At 36.1% G+C, this 19,263-nt stretch overlaps 1 protein-coding gene across 3 annotated transcripts; it reads right to left on the minus strand.

Moving 5' to 3' along the window:
- Positions 1-1,087: 1,087 nt before the first annotated feature.
- Positions 1,088-19,201, minus strand: FBXO8 (F-box protein 8). 3 transcript variants are annotated; one of them, XM_036381671.2, is made up of 6 exons: positions 19,033-19,201; positions 16,928-17,267; positions 14,639-14,765; positions 7,710-7,828; positions 6,078-6,274; positions 1,088-5,331 (listed from the first exon to the last, which is right to left on the minus strand). In XM_036381671.2, the coding sequence occupies exons 2-6, from the start codon at positions 17,254-17,256 to the stop codon at positions 5,144-5,146; spliced, it is 960 nt and encodes a 319-aa protein (XP_036237564.1). In that variant the 5' UTR covers positions 17,257-17,267; positions 19,033-19,201; the 3' UTR covers positions 1,088-5,143. The 3 variants fall into 3 exon arrangements, with proteins under 3 accessions (XP_036237564.1, XP_036237563.1, XP_036237565.1); XM_036381670.2 differs by having other exon boundaries at positions 16,928-17,264; positions 19,033-19,116; XM_036381672.2 differs by lacking the exon at positions 19,033-19,201 and adding an exon at positions 18,405-18,487 and having other exon boundaries at positions 16,928-17,264.
- Positions 19,202-19,263: the final 62 nt, after the last annotated feature.

Consider the following 19,263-nt stretch of genomic DNA (forward strand, 5'->3'; position numbering starts at 1 on the left):
AAAGGGCTATGCTTGCTCTAAAAATTTAGGTTCACACTGGTATCCACTGTCAAAAACAGACTATTGAAATAACAAATGAGGTTCACTTCCTCAGAATGTGCAAATGCCCCAGCTTAGAGTTAAACTTTCAACAGCTGAAAGACAATACCATCGACACGTACCTGGCACTAGTTACTGGGGTTTATTTTTTCCTGGAAAGCAGTTTTGGGCGACAGAGTGGCGTCCGGGCTTCCCAGGTTGTTGTGCTGACAAACTGCAGTGGTGGTAAAGGCAGGGAGTCTGACAAAATCTCATTAATCATTTTAAATTAAATCCAACATTCCACTCCAACACTGCCAAGAAGAAAGCTAACTTTTACAAATGAATACTCTCTCTGAAAATAACTGGTATCCTGACCATACTGCTTTCACAAAAACATGCTTGATTTCTGTTAGGTACACATACACTATTCTTAAGCTTAAAAATGCATTTTTTTTGATTGCTGAGAATCAGAAAAGTGCTTTTTGCTTGTTTTCTCTATTACGGTCTATGAGTGAACCACACAACTGAAAATTAAGAGCCTCTTTTTTCTTTCAATGAATTGAAGTTTTTTTGCTTTTCTAATATTTTAAGTACAGAAAGTTTGTTTTTCCAAGTAAATTTCACATAGGAAATGGAAGTATTCCATTTAAATATTTTCTCTAAGCATATTTATATGAATAAGAAAGGAAAACTGCAAATTTACTAACATTAATATTAGTAAAAACACTGAGGTTTCACTTTATCACTGAGGTGATAAAGAAGCAATGTGATAGCTTTTAGGTTTTTTACACTCTTCTGTAAATACTCCTAGCTATTTGATTATGATTTAATTACACATGGCAAATCTGAACTTTAAACGTCTCATAAATAATATTAGATTATCACATAAAATTTTATCTTAACTAAAATCACTATTAAATGCAGATTATAAAAGCGTGTATTTCTCTTTCAAGGCAAAATAAAACCATAACATGCTGATGTGAGACACAGGAATTTGTTCTTTGCCCACTTTAACAGTGCTTTTGAGCTTAGAGTGGGAGATTTTGCAATGGCAGAGAACAAGTCATCAGCCTCAATGTTTATTAGTTTTAATACATCCATGAAATATTTTAAAAGGAAATAAAATCCTAATTCAATAGAGGGCAAGTAAATCTGACTTTCCCAAAAACTTATTATAATTTTGACATTTTAACATGATCAAGGAGGTACACCTCAATTTTGTTTAAGTGCTTAAAATAATACCTGTTTTCTAAAAACAGAGCTATAAACAGTATCAGATTGCATAATGACATCCTTACACAGAGAACAAAAGTATTACCACTTCGAAAAAGAGCAATTCCTTGTTGATAAACTTGTTTATGTTAAGAACATTAATAAACTGCAGAATACTGAAGAAATAATAACATTTATTTGCCCAGCTAGTCAGTTTATTTTCTTAAAGCTGTATTTTGAAGCTGTTTACATTTTTTCTTTTTCCAATGTGGGGGGGGGTGAAAGGGAAAGGTTAAAGAGAACAAATTGAATTTTTTTCCTGAACACAAATTTCTCACTTGCTTCAAAATCGACAAACACATCTCAAACTTGTATTTGTTTGGGTTGATATATGTTGCAGCAGCTTTGATTTATTTTAGAGAGCCAAAGCTGTATAAATGTGTTGTTTAGAGTTTGAATGGAAAGTATTCTAGACAGAAATAGTCTGAGAAAACAGATAATATCAGATGCTGTGTATAGTTAAGCTATGTGAATATCTAATATATGCCATATTCCTTGAATAAATGCAATCAGAGCCTCAGACTTTATAATAAAAGCAAACATGAGCTGCATTTGTGTGACACTTTACATGGACACAGGTACACTCATTTTCCCAACACGAACAGAAAAGTTTTCCTTCTGTCACATCTATGTATACTGAAGTTACCAAACTTACAGAAATGGCCATTAAGAAAAATTCTAGTGTCTTTTAGGACAGAACAGTGAGTGTTTGCAGAGGGATGGGCTGCAGGCTCACTTCTTCCTTCAGTGCTGTGTACAGTGCATACAGTTAAGAGTTAAGGCAACACCACATGGCCAAAGTTCAAAGGACACGCAGTGGTGGAATCACAATAGCTTGGGAAACACTTCACAGTTATGAGCATGATCATGCTCATGTAATTCAGTTTGAGATCCTCTGCCTAAGTCTTCTGAAGTGCTTGATCAAGGAGCTATTTCCACATTGCATCATTTAGTGACACATGGATCAATGAAATATCATTATTTTAAAATGTGCATGGAGACACCAAGTGCATTGAAGAAAACACTGCATAACACTTTGTTTTTTAAGAGTTTTTGCAGGACAACCAAGACAATTTTTTTTTTTCACTTTTTAAGAGTACTATTACACCCGATTAAGATTTTTTCTCTCCTTTTAAGACAGAAAGTTGTTTAACTTCATGTAAAGTCTAGATTCCTAAAATGCAAAAAATTACTTCTCAGTCACTTTAGAGTTAGACTCAAACTGGTAAAAGAAAAATGACAGCAGAAATGTCTGTATTAATTAGTTACTTTGTGATTGACTCTGAGGGAATTCACACTTGGCATGTTGTGTTTGCTGTATTCTGTTCCACTCTGAGTTAGTAACATAATGTAGAGCATGAATTGGGTGCTAATCCTCTAACACTCTTCAAAATCCTGTTGTGAAGATCAGATGCTGTTATCTGCATGTCATTAAGGTTTTGTTTTCTTTTGCCCTAGCCTTGTCTTATGGAAACTTGAATTGTATCATTCTGTTTCTAATTTATCTTCTTGGCTGCTACACTGGCCTAGAAGTTTTCTAGACCTTGCTAATAGATGTACTCATCTATTCCAGAAAAAACATGTTCTGTCTGCCTGAAAGTTTTGTACTGTATCAGGGTAATGGGAAATTAGGAGAAATCCAGACTAACAATTTATACTTTCTTACTAGTGCAAAATCAAAACCAGTATCACTGTCAACCTAAGCATATGCCAGAAGAGAATTAAACCTTGCTCTGCATTTGTGGTTTGAGAAGAAAATATTTTCTAACAAGAAGAGTTCTAATTTCAAAATTCACTGAATTCTTTTTTAAAATGTGTAACCTTTGAGGAGTGTTTCTTAGGAAACTATATTCTGCTATCTCCACTTTAAATCACTTTAAAGAGCCCAGAGACACTCATCCTTTATAACTGGTCTTACAAATTACATTAAAAGCTTTCAATTTTTTTCTGTAGTACAGCAGCAGACATCTGTGCCTTAAACAAGGCTCCCCACTGTACCATACACTCTTAATTTGTGTTTGAGATTAATTGACCACTGCAGAACACATCCTTGGACTTTCTGCAATACATGAAATAACACTGGGTGAGGAGTAGTTATCCTGAGCAAGGCAGGTGATAATGTAAACCTGTCTGGAACATGGCCACAAATACTGCTGGCTCCTGGCTTTGGCTGTGTATGCTACATAAATGCAGTGGCATTTACACTTGATAAAAGGTAGTGCAATAAAAATGTACTTTTTTTGCATGCAGTTTGGTTTGTGGAGCAGAGCTATAAACACTTGAAATAGTAATAGCTACATCTTTTTCTTCCCATAATTTATGTAGCCCTTGTATGGACTGTCCTTCTCACATCTTAAACAAAGGTAACACTCTCTATGTGCTAAGCAGAAAGCAGCAGCATAGGCAAAGGGCATGGCTGTGAGGGGTCACTCCTGAATGAAATTCTTGGCTCTGCATTAGGCTTTCTATGTAAAACTCAGATTAATTCTGTTTTACAGATTAAGAATACCTTCCCACATCACCTCATGGTACGGTAGGGAAAAAGAAGAAATATACCTGTTACCATGATGTATCCAGACACTACTGATAGCAGAATATTATGTAAACAAACATAATCAGGAATCTTCAACAACATGTTATATCAACTGCTCCTAGAGTTGTCTGAACAAAACCTAGGCAAATCCTTAGTCAACTTCTGCACATGCACAGCAGTTCCACTGCTAATATTCTCCACACTTCAGAAAATGTCAAGACATTTTTGAAGGTTTTCCACAAATTTAGAGCTGTTTAAAATCTAGCTACATGACCAACTTAGAAAATAATTCAGTATCGAACTCTGCAACAGTTCTCCAATCCTGCACAGTCACTGCTCTAATCTTGCACTGCCAGTTTTTAACAGCTTTAGCAACGAGTCATCTGGTATACATTTGCCAAGGCATTTCCATCATTGACACTTCTAGACTGAGGGAACCAGTTGAAAGCAGCAACATATTACTCACTCCTAACACTTTCCCTGTTCAGATTTTCTTGCTTACCGTGCTGAACAGGTGATTGTAGTTGTCCTGTTTCCCAAAAACCAGTATCTGCAAAATAGGTTGTGTATGTAAACGACGTAAACCTCTCTGTACACTGCATGATCTCCCCTGGATAACCCTTTATGGCATCAGGGTTCATCTAAAATAGAGCCTGTAATCTTTAAAATTGAGTGAATAGCAGTTTGGCAACATGCTAATTCAAGTTAATAAATATAGTATAAAACATCAGCTTAGATATTTTACAAGTTTTCTATCATCTCCTAGAATAAACTTTATTGTAGTATTCAGATCAATGTTCCTCTAACTTAAGTATCTGAGGTAGTTAGCATTGTAAAAAAATGCAAACGAAAAGTCAAACACTAATTTAAGAGATAAAAGGAGAAATTTTAGTTAAAATACTTTACAATAAAATAATTATGATTATAAATCTCTTTAGTTAAATATATACACATTACACGGTATTCTAAAAAGAATGAACTTATTAAAGTTTCAAGCAGATCTAATGCACAAATTCACCACTTTTTCAGCTTAGACTGTAATGTCAGTTTAACATTCATAAATGGCTGTGTCAGACTAATGGCATTGTTTTGTGCAAAACTAAAAAAAATTATGAAAAAAAAGTCCTTCTGTTCCCACAGTTAATAGATAGAAAAGGTAGTTTACACATACACACACTTACACACACAAACTTTGATTGCATACAGAGGTTAGAATGACCAGCACTAAAATAACCCCCATCTCTACAAAATAATTAATATCTTGAATTGATGTACTTTTTGAAAATTACAAATTTTAAGTGCTAGCAAATTGTGCTTTTAGGCAGCCACGTGGCCAATAAGGTAGATGTTGTCATAAAGGTGCCCTACAAAATCTTCACTAATATTCTGTGCAGCTCGTCGTGTATTTCGGATGAATTCCCTCTTTGACATTTTGTTCTTCACGTGAGGGCTTGTTAGATCAATCGAAAGGAGAATCAAAGAGTAACACAGTACATAAACTGCATCTAGACAAGAGAAAATAAACAAAAAAAGTTTAAAAAAGAAACTGGGATCATTAAAAGCATTTTTCCCTAAGAACCTTATCATCTTTGTCATCTAGGTTCATAACTTTATACATATATACATACACATATACATACAACTACTCAGAAGGGTATCCATAGTAATAAAATTTAATATGGCAACTTTCAAAGTAATAATGTCAGCACACTGCCAAATGAGAATTTACAAATCTCTTAATATTTCTACATAATCCAAAAGCCACTAAGGGCTTTATACATTTTCATTTAAACAGATTCCTGAAGTTTGTATAAACTAAAGCCAACATCCTGCAAAAGCTTATCTTTTAAATATGTAAGCAGTTCCACTGCTAAAAACTGCCTCCTCCAACCAATTAGAAATATTTGTTAACTTGTATGTAGCCCAATATTCCCTTTCATTTCTGTGAGACTATCCACAAGGAAAAATGTTAAGTGTGTAAAACTCTGCAAGAGGAACTTCAGAAAAGAAAAAAGCTCAAAGCACATACAAAAATGGAAGAAAGATACCATGGAAATAAACCAAACAAATTAGCTAAAAAAAGAATCTGTATGTTTTTTGGGTTTTTTTTTTCAACTGAACAAAATTTTCAACAAAATTTTTCAATTTTGTATTTTCAGATATACACATTTAGGTGCTGACTTTAAAGCTATCAGAAACACTAGCATCATTCAGAAGTATAAAGACTGATCCACTGCTCATTTTTGCTTACCAGGGCTAAGGCCAAGCTCTCTCATCAAATCAGGATTACAAGCACAGAATCTGTGAGAGAACTTTGTTATGAGAGTTTCAAGGTACTCCCCACGCTCCTCAGGAGCATGAATGTGTCTGAAGAACTCTCTCAGTGCATTTGGCAAGAACTGATTTCTGAAGTTGTGCAGTGTCACAAGGTCATCCAAAACATCTCTCCTGGAAGAACAAAAACCCGTATCATTAGAAAAGTTTCTTTTAACTATTTAAATATGAAAATGTGTAGATGTTAAAAATAAAAATTAAAGCTTTAGAATAGTATGAGCTTTTGTTTTTGCTAAAAGGCAAAATTATCACTAACAGCACAAAGATAATATAAACATATGTTCTTTGCCTATTTGTGGCCAAACACTATAAAAGCATACACAAATCAGAACTCAAAGTTTGTATATATATTCAATGAAGGTCTACACAGAGGCTTTGATTCCTTTAATCTGTGACAAAACCACTAAAAAAGACAGTAAAGGGAATAGATTGATGCATGCCACACATTTTGATGTCCAAGTAGAAGCTTTTACAGGATTGTCTTGTTAAAATCAGGCTTCAGCTAGGCAAAATTTGCTCATGGAAGTCCACCAGAATGTGATGTTCTCAAATGCTTTGCACTGAACACAAACATATATAAAAGATTCAGACCACACCTATATTGTCAGATGTGAAAAAGACAGTAGAAAAAAAATTTGGAAGCAAATTTGAAGTGAACCTAAGAACATTTTCCTGAGTTTAACCTGATTTTTACCCTGCTTGTGAGTTTCAACATTTAAAAAAGGAGTTTTTATTTTTAGTGTCTGATCATACTCTGTTTATGAAGTGAAGATATAGGAGTCACTAACATTAACTTGCAATCTCATCCATTAAATGGTTTGTATTTTTATTATTGTTTAAAAGATTTATAAATCTCAAGTTTTACTGCACAGGACTGCCAGTGGTGGTAACATTACAGACTCTTTTTATTCCTTTAGTAGCACAGGCTGAAGAGGATGAGAAGCAGGAGAGGATTCCTGTTGAAGCACTGTTGGCCCTTTGTTATTCCTATTCAGGTGCAGTAACTATTCTCCTTCATGATACTGCCCTCCCCCAACCTGATGGCACGAGAAAGCACAGTGCAGACAGAACACCAGGCTACAGCAGGGACAGAGCTCCCTTCTGCAGCTCCTGATGTCTCCAAGAGGCTGCTCCCTTCCCTGTCAGGAGGTGTGTGCAACTTCCAATCAAGGTATCTCAGACAACCAATTAATAGTTAGTTAAAAACCCATCATCCCTTAGTAAAGTGATAATTACTTTTTCTGAATAAGATCCACAAGGAAGGGAAAAAAACCCCATCAAGTCAAAAAAAAGCAGCAAAATATCTATATAAGATTTTGTGAGGATGTGAGATTTATCATTTACAGGTGGTATTTTTGAGGATTCTTATTAAGTCCTACAGTCACATAAATACTTGAACAGAGTAACAGTTCAGATTTAGAACCATTACCTAGCTGCATTGTTTTGCCTTTTTACGTCACTGAAGTGGCATCTTTACATTCAAAATATTGTTAAATGGGGCTGAACATTGAAAATTAATAGAAGATACCTTAAGAGAAATTTTAATTACCTTTCATCAAGGTAGATTCTCAGCTTCTTCCAATTCAGTGTTCTTGTGCAAAAGATAAACTTAGCTATTTCTTTCGGTGAATCATCTAGTATGCCTTTGGACATAAAGTAGTTGACACCCTAAGATAAAATACAGGCACATATAAATATGTTTAATCTTCATAATGTATTTAGGAACAAGTATTGTACTTCACAATGTAGGACTGTAATCCTACGAATTAACTGGTTTGTTTTTCAGAATGGTTCGTCCTCCTCTAAATCACATTTCAACATGCAGAATACACTCTAAAATTGTAAATCAAATGCCAAGAGACAATTTAGTGTTATGGTTGAGATTTTACATACAGTCATAGTAGAAAATTTTAAATTATGAACCCCATAATGAGCATGATGGTTCTTTAATAATTTCTTTACAGTGTATATCAGTATTTTGCTTTTCATACTATTGTAATAGTATTTAAAATGTTGCAGGGACCATAACTGTTGATTTCATAACTTTTGCGAATAAGAAAATCTTAGCCATAATGTGTTTAGTCTTCAAGGTCTTTCATTAAAACAGTCATGTTCTCACATGTATACAATGTACCACATTCAAATAGATGCATTAAATGCATTTGTTTAAATGTGTAATAATGCAAATAAACACAAGCACGCTGATTTCAAAGCATAGGTAAATATCAACATATATAAATATGTATACACATAAATAAGAACACTATGCCTAACATAAAAATAGTTTAAAAATACAGAATTGCATATAATTTATAGTCATGATTTCCAGAATTTTACACTTTTACACAACATACATTTCTTATAGAATAAACATGGCAAATTTAAAGTATTTCAGTGATATTCTGGATTCTCTCTGGTCATTGAAATATCCCAAAGCATAAAACTATTTTCCTTACAACCTTACAAATCAAAACCCAACTAATGGATTTTAAAAATGTTCACACTTTTCAACAGCAAAAATCTAAACCTGAGAATAACTAACCAAGTTCTTCCAATTCAATTTGGCAGGGGCTGGGAGCAGTTCTCAGCATTTGTTACCAAGAAGTGTTGCAATGCTGAGGTACAATAGATCTTTACTACAGCATAAGGATGAAATGTAAAATGAGTAGGACAGTGCATTTCTGCATAGAATAATGTACCAAGCCCACAACCTAAATCACCTTTAAAATATGTCTGAAATATTTTTTCATAAATTTTCTGACATCAAACTTAACAATATTTTATAAGTCTGCCCTTTAAGTTTACATTACAGCTACAAAGATGTAGGGGCAACCTATCACTCAATGTATAAACTAAACTTCCCAGTGCTCTTGAATTTTGTGTGAAAAAGAAATAAAGGGCTGAGTGCAGGTTTGGAACATTTTGTGAAGTGTCTCAGTAAACCAAAATCTTAGTTGCATAAAGCAGGAAAATAGTTACAATATATGTTTAAGAACACAAATTAAAAGCCAAAAAACACGTGTAGTATTAACTGGCTATTTTTACAAGTCCACAGTTTTTGCTTATATATTCACAGAAAAGAGCAGTTAATCAAGATACATTTATTTTGTTTAAATAATGGTTTATAAAAATAAATAAAAAACATAAAGGTTTTTAGATAGATAAACCAAAAAATCTAGCAGTGTTACGCCCCAATTTTAAGAAAAATCTATATCTAGGATGACAATGTAACATGTATTGCTCTATCATCTGGCATTTCAGTCGGAATTAGATCATATTTAAGTTTGTCCATAATATGGATGGACAACATGTTAAGTACTTTCTTGAGTCACAGCTAAATAAGAAATTAAAAAGTGGGAGTTAACATGGATTTTGGCAATTTATGTAAGATGAGCAGCAGAATATCTCCTTTACATTTATGTCAATTTAATGAGATTTATGTATTTGCTTCAAAAAGAAGTATTAACTTAAGCTAGTACAAACTGAAGCCTGGCGGGGACATCTTGAATAGCATTCCTGCTGCAATTAATAAACATTTCTGCAACACATCCAGAAAATACCTAGCATGGCATAGCAGAGGCAGGATGACAATTACACCTTCTTTAAGATAGTGGATTTGTTTCTCTGTGACAGTAAATGCTGCAGTTTCTTTCTCATGTACTAACTTGCAACTCGATGTAGGATCTCCATCTGACAAGCTACAAAGTCTTTGCATTATTATTCTCTAATTCCTTCTCCCCTACCACACGTAATGCTTGACAATATCTTTCCCTGTGAATGCGCTTTCATCAGCTCATTCACAGGTAAACAGGGTATAAATAAAATATAGTTCACCACATGCCATGGTTTTTAGTTGCTTTTTATTTCATCCTAAGCTATCAAAAATACTGTTTGCAACAGTAGAAGCCTGATTTCTCCTTTAAGTTCTTAAATTTTGTCTCACAGTAAATGAAATTTATTTACAAGTTTTACAGCATGTCATTGAATCTGTTTTTCATAACACCGTAAATACTACCTTGAAAACCTCTCAGAACTCTTGCTTCAAATAAATCACTTTTGGTAGCTAAAATGGTCACTTGTGGCATATATACTAGCTGAAGTAGGTAGCCCTACACACTATTAAAACCTATGCTAAGATTACTTATCAGTCAGCTGGTGATTCTCTTAGGAAACATTTGACTGCAGTCAGGTAGGGTACTCTGTGCCATGATCTATCAGCTCTGAAGAGGCCTTTTTAACACTTGGGAAACATTGCAGAATGAGCACATACACTATTTTTTAAATTCTAATTCAGAGGACTGTAATATTCTTAGCATTAGAGAATTAGGAAGGATGCCTTAAACCTTGCCTCTGTGGCAAGCATGTTCTCTCTGAATTTCAGACAGCTCTGGATAAAATATTAATGTATAGAAGTGTTGATTTAAATTATACATGCAAACAACAACTTTAAATATAGATGAACAGTAACAACAAAAGCCATGTGTTGTATTTCAGTATGTTATTTTTTATTCAGTTGTTTTTTTTCCTTGCACACAATGCTTGTTTTGCCAGCTATTCTATTTCAGCACTGATACTCCTTCCTTGTTTTCTACCTGTTTCCAGTAGTTTTTGGATTTGTTAATATCCATACAGGATCTCTAAAATGGAAAACTTTTCCTTTTAAGTGTTGATTCCATTTCTGCATTAACTATCTTCTTTGCTAAGAGTACGTTCAGAGCACTTCAGTACAGCAGTCAACATTAAAACTTTTGTAGTTGCTTTTGGCACCTCTGTTTAGATATGCATACAAAACAAACCAGACATAGCCTTAGTTAATGGCACAGAAATTTTGGAATCAGTATCTAGTATAGTAGGGTCTCAACTTCTGCTGGTGATTCTAGGTAACACTAACATTATTAATAAATAATAATTAGACACATATGGTATCATTGTTACCATTTTTCTAGGGAAGTACACTATCTCAATATATCTAATGGTGCATCTTCTGGAACAATGCAGATTATTGATGAGATATTGTATAATACAAATATTCATGACTGTTCTACTAAGTTAGGAATCAAGTCATTTGGTGGTCCACATCAAGACAAATGTGGACACATTATGTAAGATACATTTGAAACAGTGTCTCTTTCACTGCATGCCTTTAAAATACAGTCTCAGTGATCCAAACAGAATAGCAGAAATTGCAAATAGAATGCGGACATATTTTTCATGTTACAGAGAATCCATAACTGATAATTTACAAGATTAAACCTTTCTGATTATAATGTAGAAATATCAAAAGATTTCAGCTCAATGTTGCTTTCCAACTTTTTTGATAAATCACACAAACTAATTTCTTTCCTCTACAACATACACGTACTTATATTATTTTTCTGACCGATAAATCAAGGCATCTCAAAAGTGGCTTGCTTAGTAGATCACTATGAAATAGGGTAAGTTTCAAAACTTTGCTTAGAAATACAGCACAGTAAACAATCCATCATCTACAGACTATCTATAATTAAAAGTCAGGCAAGATTTACACAAGTGACTAACACCAGTGGCTTTACACAAGTGGCTAACAATTTATAACCAGGAAAAGGTCAGAAAAACCTGGCCTCCCTGCCAAAAACTAAGGGCAGCTTGCAGAACGAGACAATCAGAATAGTGCAAAGACAGGTTTAGTATAAGCACTGTCTTACTGTACTTTATTATTATGCTATGCAAAAGAAATCTTGACCTCACTAAAGTCAGGGAGTTTTGGTACAGTACAGATTCCACAAGGTCCATAAAAATAAATGCTATTAAATAGATCAGTTAGAACCATTAAGGATGAAAAAAAAAAAAAAGAACTTCTTTCCTGACCAGAAGATTCTTGTTTGTACCTTTAGTTTCAATTTTAGCTACATAGCATTGATCCATGTAATAAACTTGACTAAGTATCTTGTAGGGAGTTAGAAACTGGATACAAAACAATGGGAAATAACTTCTGGTTGCTTAGAAATTTTGAGTTATAAGCACATGAGATGAAATGAGCACTGCATGAGAAACATTTCACAAACACCATACACTCTTTAAAATAAAATATAGCAGAAATTGGGTAGGAAGATTAAACAACATATTTATATTCAAGTGCTAATACTAACACTAACTATCCCCTCTCTCCAAAGAAACAACAAAAACCAGGTTCCAAAATCTTGTCTACAATGGTGGTGCCATATGAAAAAAACCCAACAAAACCAACCAACCAACAAAAAAAACCCCAAAACCCAAACCAAAACAACAAAACCAAAACAAAACAAAAACCCCAACCCAAACATGCACTGGAGGCTTTTTTTTTTCAGATTACATGTCACGTGTTTAGGCACATCCTTTTAGCAGAATGTGAGCACCTGCTATGAATTATGCAAGCTCATGCACACAATCAACACGTTAAATTACAGCAGATACCACAACACCATGCACACAACAATGGCTAACCAGAGAATCCTACCACAAAGTGTGCAGATGCTCTTCCCTACCCCGTGAGCCACCGCTAGCTCTGGAGCTGTTGCTGTGGAGCCTGGTTACCCATTTTCATGACATGGGCGGTGTCCTTTGGAGAATCTTGCTCCTGTGGCTGTAAGTATTCCTATTTTTATAGTAATTTGATCAGGTCTGTTATCAAATGTAAAGCAGAGTTTGGCAGGAAATTCGGAGACACAATTTGTAATAGTGGAATGTCATATCATATGTTCCAGTCACAGTGTCCTTATAATAATAATAATTCTGCCAATATCACAGTTGTAAACAGTTAAAGCAACAGTATTTGTGAATTCTCCTGAAACTCAGGCCCTGAATGATTCCTACCAGGCTATGGTGCTCCACAGGGAGAGAGGAACAGAGCCCTTAGGAGATACCCTGAGGTTCTCATCTCTCATTGAAGCAGAGTATTTGTACTTCTATTGTAAAATATAACCACAAGAAGCAAGAGTAGCAAAATAAAGTTAATACCTAATTTAGGTATGCCGTAAGTTAGCTCTAATTTGCAGATCTTATTGCCTTTAAAAATAATGAATCTTCTATTAAATGCCTTTTCTGAAGGCTCCAAATGCTTTAAAGATACCAAGATTACTTTAAATAAGGTTGAAATATAACAGCATATTATAAACTGAGATAGTTAAGTGAAAAAAAAGTGTTAAAAAATTGACAGACAATGCTACCAGCAATATACTTGATGTATTACTGAAAACATGTAAGTTGCCTAAATACTACATCTACTTTGAAAGCTTTCACATTTATTATTAAATTTGTGAAAATTCTGCAGAAAAGCAATACTAATCACTCAAGTGGCCAGGTGCTGATGTCTCGATGCTGTTTATCAGAGTTCAATGCAGAGTTCTACCAGAAACATTACAAAATACTCTATTTGTGACTGATAGAAGTAATGGTATCTTAATCAAGCAGAATATATGAGATAAAGCAAGAACTTAAATGAAATTACATTATTGCAATGATTCACAGAACTGCTTTATATATTTTACCCCATCACACATTCACACTTTCTGTATTGTATCAGCTGAGTGAAATTTGCTCCTAGAAGTGTTTCTTTTCATATCTCAATCCCTTTTCTACTTGGGATTTATTCAATTACCACTTCCATGTATGCGTGTAACTATATGCAGGAAGCTGACAGCATTTTTGTTCAGTACTGTGTACACTCTTTTCCTAGGAAACATGAAGCAGGAGTCTTGTTTTATACACAAAAGACTCTCTCTGCCACTTGGGCATTAACTGTCTATCTCCCAGGCAAAAGCTGTCTGCTCTCAAACTGTTTTCTTCTTTGAAAGGTGACAGACTGAAAGCAGAAACTGACTTTTCCAGTTAGCTACATGAACTTATAAATGGAAACCTTTCAGTCTGACAAGGGATGGTTTTTTTTTGAAGATAAATTTATATTGTTCTATAAGAAAAGATTGTGCACAACAAACACCTACAGAAACTAAATCAAACTGATCTTCAGGATAGTTCAGCAGTAGATCTTTTTCATACTTCAAGATTTGCTCCTTGATAGTGGAAATAGGTGAAAATCCCCTACAAGAAAATGTGGTTGCGATAGAAGTAATCAGACTTTATACCTCATCCTGCTTTGTCTAAAGTGAACCAAACTCAAGCTCTGCATTTTAACATTTTTATTTATGTAAGCTCAATGTTATGCTCTTACAATTCACCACTGTCTCTTCAGTTAGGATATCTGCCTCATTCCTAAGTTAGTATGTGGTTATGAATTTCTGGCATCCACAGAAGTATACAGGGCACTTAACAGGCAAGTCATGTAAATGATGTACACAGGTACAATACTCAAAAAAAAGACCAGGATACTGCTGTTGCACAGTATTAACCACCCCTACAGTAAAACAAACACTGATTAAAACTTTGCTGTTATATAGCTATAATTATAAAAAAGCAATCACAATTAATGTAACTGTTTATTACTGTCAGCAACAGTTCACTTACCTCATCAGGGTTGGCATTAAAGGTGAGACTGCCCTCATCTAGCTGCATATACAATTTTCTAAAAGAAAATCCTAGAGGCGGATTCTTATTGTATATAGAACAGTGACCCCAAGTGGATTTGCACAACCTATGAAAATAGAATTAATCTATTATAAAAATTCCTTTCCAAATTTCATGGATTTTACAAAAGCAAAACGTAACCAACACTGCAAAGCTAATACTTGAGCTATAGGAAAAGTTAGAAGTAGGTTACTGTAACAGTTATTAAGTCATTTTGCCATGTTTTTCTAAAATCTTCAATTATATGATTAATGTTTTATTCTCATAGAGGTTTTGGTGTATTTGAGTGCAACATCAAAACCTATCCCAGTAGGTGGCATCATTATGACAACCACAGAGCAGAGACCTCTGGCACTCCTAGAACCTGAACACTGGAGAACAGTGATAAATTGTTCTCTTGGGGTACTATGACAGATTAAAGCATTCTGTTTCTTTTCCTGTGCCCCAGTTGTGCAATGAATTGGACACTGTATCTGCACACAATTATGTCTTTAATTCAGCCCTTTCCCCATCTGTCCTTCTTCACCCAACTCTTCTTCCTCTTTTCCTAACTGGCCAGTCCTAACAACTAGATCCAGTCCCACCCCTCTCTATCTTCTATAACTTTTGAGCTTCTTTCCTTTTTATTCCACCCTGACTCTCTATCAGTCTCATCAGTTTCTGTCTCTCATCTCAGTTCCTTTGATGATACCATCTGCAATTCCCTTTCTACACACTCTAGATTCCTTATTGAACTGGTAGTTCTGCTTCAACGCACCTGCCCAGTAACTAATTAGGAACAATGTTTAGGACCCAGCAGGTAGTCACTGGAGATACAGCAAAGATTCTGTTTTCAATTCCGGAACCTGGGTCGTGTTTGGACTGAGTTTGGAACTGCAACCACAGTACTTGCCAAAACTTAAACACACCCTTATACATGTGGAATAGTGAAGATTTTTACAGAGATTATGCAAATTCAGATTTTTATCTATAGCTAAATCAGGATGCATTTTCATTACCAAAAGAAATGTGGAATAAATGTGAGTATTATTTGGAAAGATTGCACAAAAAATGGTGGAACTGTTTTCCAGAATGAACTTCAAGGAAAATATGTATTTCCACCCCACATGTTAAGAATATATACTGCATGTAATTAAGAAGCTCTACTACAAGCTTTGGTCTAAGGAATTTATTTCTATTTAGGTTGGGTTTGAGACCAAGAACTGAGCACAGTACAATGCATATGGATAAACTTAGAAGCTTACTGGTATCCTTCACTAGAATTCCTGCTCCTGTCAATAGAAGAGTCCCCAACAGCAGAACAATTGTGACTAAGAAGTTATGCTGCATTATCCTTTTGCTAGGTTCCAAAGCATGACAGGAAGGGAAGCTGCTTAATTCAAATGCAGCCCGGCAAGGAAACAGACGAGGGGAGGAAGAGATGTAGAGCGTAATGAAAGGTAAATAAACAACCTGAACAGCAACCCAACTGCTACAGTAGTAATACTGTCTGTTAAGGGAGAAGAAAATGTTGTGAAAGAAGTTACAAGTTCTGCTGACCATCTAATCTAAAGATTAGTATGATTTCATGAGTGTTTCCTAGTGCTGTAAAACATAAAATACCAAAGAATATGTTAATTACATTTTGATATTACACTATTTTATCTTAAAAATGTTCCTTTATTTATTTCCCAGACATACAAACTCTGCATATGTTATACATAAACGTGTTTCAAATGTTAGGCTGCAGAAATTTCATTTGAGAAAGAAACAACCTTTTCTTTCCTCCCTCCACAGCCATCTTCCAAAAACGATACACCTAATTTGTGTCAAGTGTAGTAGATGAGTTCTCACTTCTCTTCCTTTGGAAGTTTGGCTGAATAGGTTTGCTTGCTTAAGCTAGACAACTGTTCAAAGTTCAGAGAAGTAATGATACAAACACCTGAGATGTGCTTTGAGATAATAATACAAAAGTGAAGACAAGTCCCTGTCATGCTATCTCAAACACCAGGTGTTTAATAATACACATGTACACTTGTGCCAAGCATGCTTGTGTATGCAGCAATGTCCAGTAATACCCCATCCTAATTAGAAATCCAGAATAACACATTTTTAAATGATATACGTTTCCTCTATATAAATCTCATTTAACTGAGGAAACGTTTGCTAGGTTAGAAAGATGTGCTGAAGCAAATTTAAAATCTAATACTTTTTACTATGCCCAGGTGATATTTCTTTTTTCATGCTTACCCTTGCCAGAGGAGCTCATCATTAGCAAGATCCTGCCAGACACATGATGCTAGACAGAGATCAGTTGCATTCAGGTATGACAAAATGGTAAAACTGAGCTCTGGTGGCAACATTTCCAGGTTAATGAATCCTTCTTGTTCTTTAGATTTTCTTGTCTTCAGCAGGTGGTAGATGTCAATGCCTCCTTGAGCTTGTTTGCGGTGGCTCGTATTGGAAACGCTGTTAGCAGGTATCCTCCTACCATGCTCTCTGGTAAGATAGCCTTGTCCACTGTATCCTTGCTGCTGCAATTGCTGGTTTCTAGCAATTCTCCAGAGTCCCTGACCCATCTGCGAGCCTGCTGGACATAAAATCCAAATTAGATATTGACAGCTATTTGTAAACATTTGTAAGACAGGCTCAGCACATAAGTAAAATTTTAGGACTAATCTGAATAGGTAGAAAGTGAGTTCTACCAAAGTTATGGTGCCCAAGTAATCAGTCTTCATAGGGCAATTGAAAAAATACTGAAAACAAAACCTATTAAAAAAAACTAGACTTTTTCCAAAAGTTTCCATGATCGAAGAGCTACAAAATTAACAATAAGCTTCTTCAAAGAGTACCAAATATTATCTATATCGTATGCAAGTTAAGAAACCTTAGGCTTCAAAACATTTGGAATCTTCAGACTTCCTTCAAAATTTCATAAAAAAACCTTATTTAGAGTCAATGAAGGACTCTTTAGAGTCAATGACTGGATAACACAGCGACTGACACTGAAACAAAGTTTATTGACTTCAGTGATAATTCAGTAAGGATTTTGAGTCCTCAGAAACAAGAGAATAAGTATCTTTTCAAGCTTTCATACCTACTAGCATAACATAAAGCCTTGATTATAAGATACATACTTATACAGAGAATATCATTGCAGAAATAGTATAAAAAGCCTTTTTGTAATGTAAAAAACCCAAAAACCATATTTGCTTTTAAGGACAAACTGAAGAAATTTCACAGAAGAAACAAAATGAGACAGAATTTAAACCAGTCTAGGACCAGCTGCTGAAAATCACAAGCTCTACTATTTGTGTAGCTATTCAGCAGCTTATATGCCATTTGTTAGAACACATATAATTTTCCCAATCACATAATTACTTTCAGCTCTGTAATAATCCAGGATGAATGCTTTCATAATAAAAGATGAGCAAACCCATTGTTATAAAGCCTTTTAAGTAACGACGTCGAGGACTATATTTTAAAATTATTTTGAATCTATATTTTCAATCTTCAGACTCAGTATACCACTCAAATGCATGTTTTCAAATGTCTAATAATGTAATCTTAATTGAAAACTCTTGATAGCTTGGCTGGAGTAGCTACCACAGTAAAAATAACATCGAGCTTGTTTATAAATCACTGACCTTCTCTAGCTCTGTCTGCTATCTATCAAAGTCTGATTTAAATTTCAATTGTTTCTTCCTCATGTTACTTTGCTACTTACTGCATAATTAATTCTTTTGCAGTGTTGACAAGCATGATAGGATGCTAAACGTAATCTAGATTAATGCTGCATTAGTACTGGATTCTATTTTATTAAATAAAAACCAACATGCACTCTAGAAATAAACACTCTCCACTTTAGAGTAACTGAGCCCTACAGCTGCTGATCTGCAGCCACGATTATCCCAACAGGAAAACGTTCCTTCCTTCGACGTAAGCCTATCGAAACTGAAGCTTCGTTCATAGCAGCTGCATTGCAACCGAGGCCTGCTGGTGCCCCCCGGAACGTGAAAACCCTTCAATCCCCACTGCGGGCCACCAGGCTGGCGGGCGGAGGCACAGCCCGTCCCGCAGGCCCAGAGCCGCCCCGGGGAGCCGAGGCCCGAAGCCGCCCAAGTTCACGCCGCATCCCGAGAAGCTCCGCAGCCGAGCCGCCGCCCGAGCGGCTCGTCCCCGCACAGAACGGCACCGGGAGCCGGCCTGGGCACGGCCGCCCCTCCCGGGGCACCGGCGATCGCGGCCGGCGGGTGCCGCCCCCCGGCCCCATTGGGCCGCTCCCGGAGCCCCGGCTGCCGATTGGCCGCGCCGCCCGTCCGTCCGCGCCGCGGAGGTGCCCCCGCGGGCCCTACCTGTGCCAGCTCCGCTCCAACCGCCGCCGCGACGAGCCCGGCCCGCCTGCGTGCGAGAGCCGCGCCGGGCGGGAGGGGCTGCGCGGGCCTGGCGGCGGGGACGGGCGGACAGGCCCAGGGAAGGAGCCTCGGCAGGGAGGCCGAGCCCGCCGCCGCCGCCCCGACTCCTGCCCGGGCAGCTCTGACGTCCGCTGTTGTTGCTGGAAGTGACGTCGCGGGGAGGGACGCGCG

This window comes from Molothrus ater, chromosome 4 (genome assembly GCF_012460135.2).
Source record: "Molothrus ater isolate BHLD 08-10-18 breed brown headed cowbird chromosome 4, BPBGC_Mater_1.1, whole genome shotgun sequence".
NCBI lineage: Eukaryota > Metazoa > Chordata > Aves > Passeriformes > Icteridae > Molothrus > Molothrus ater.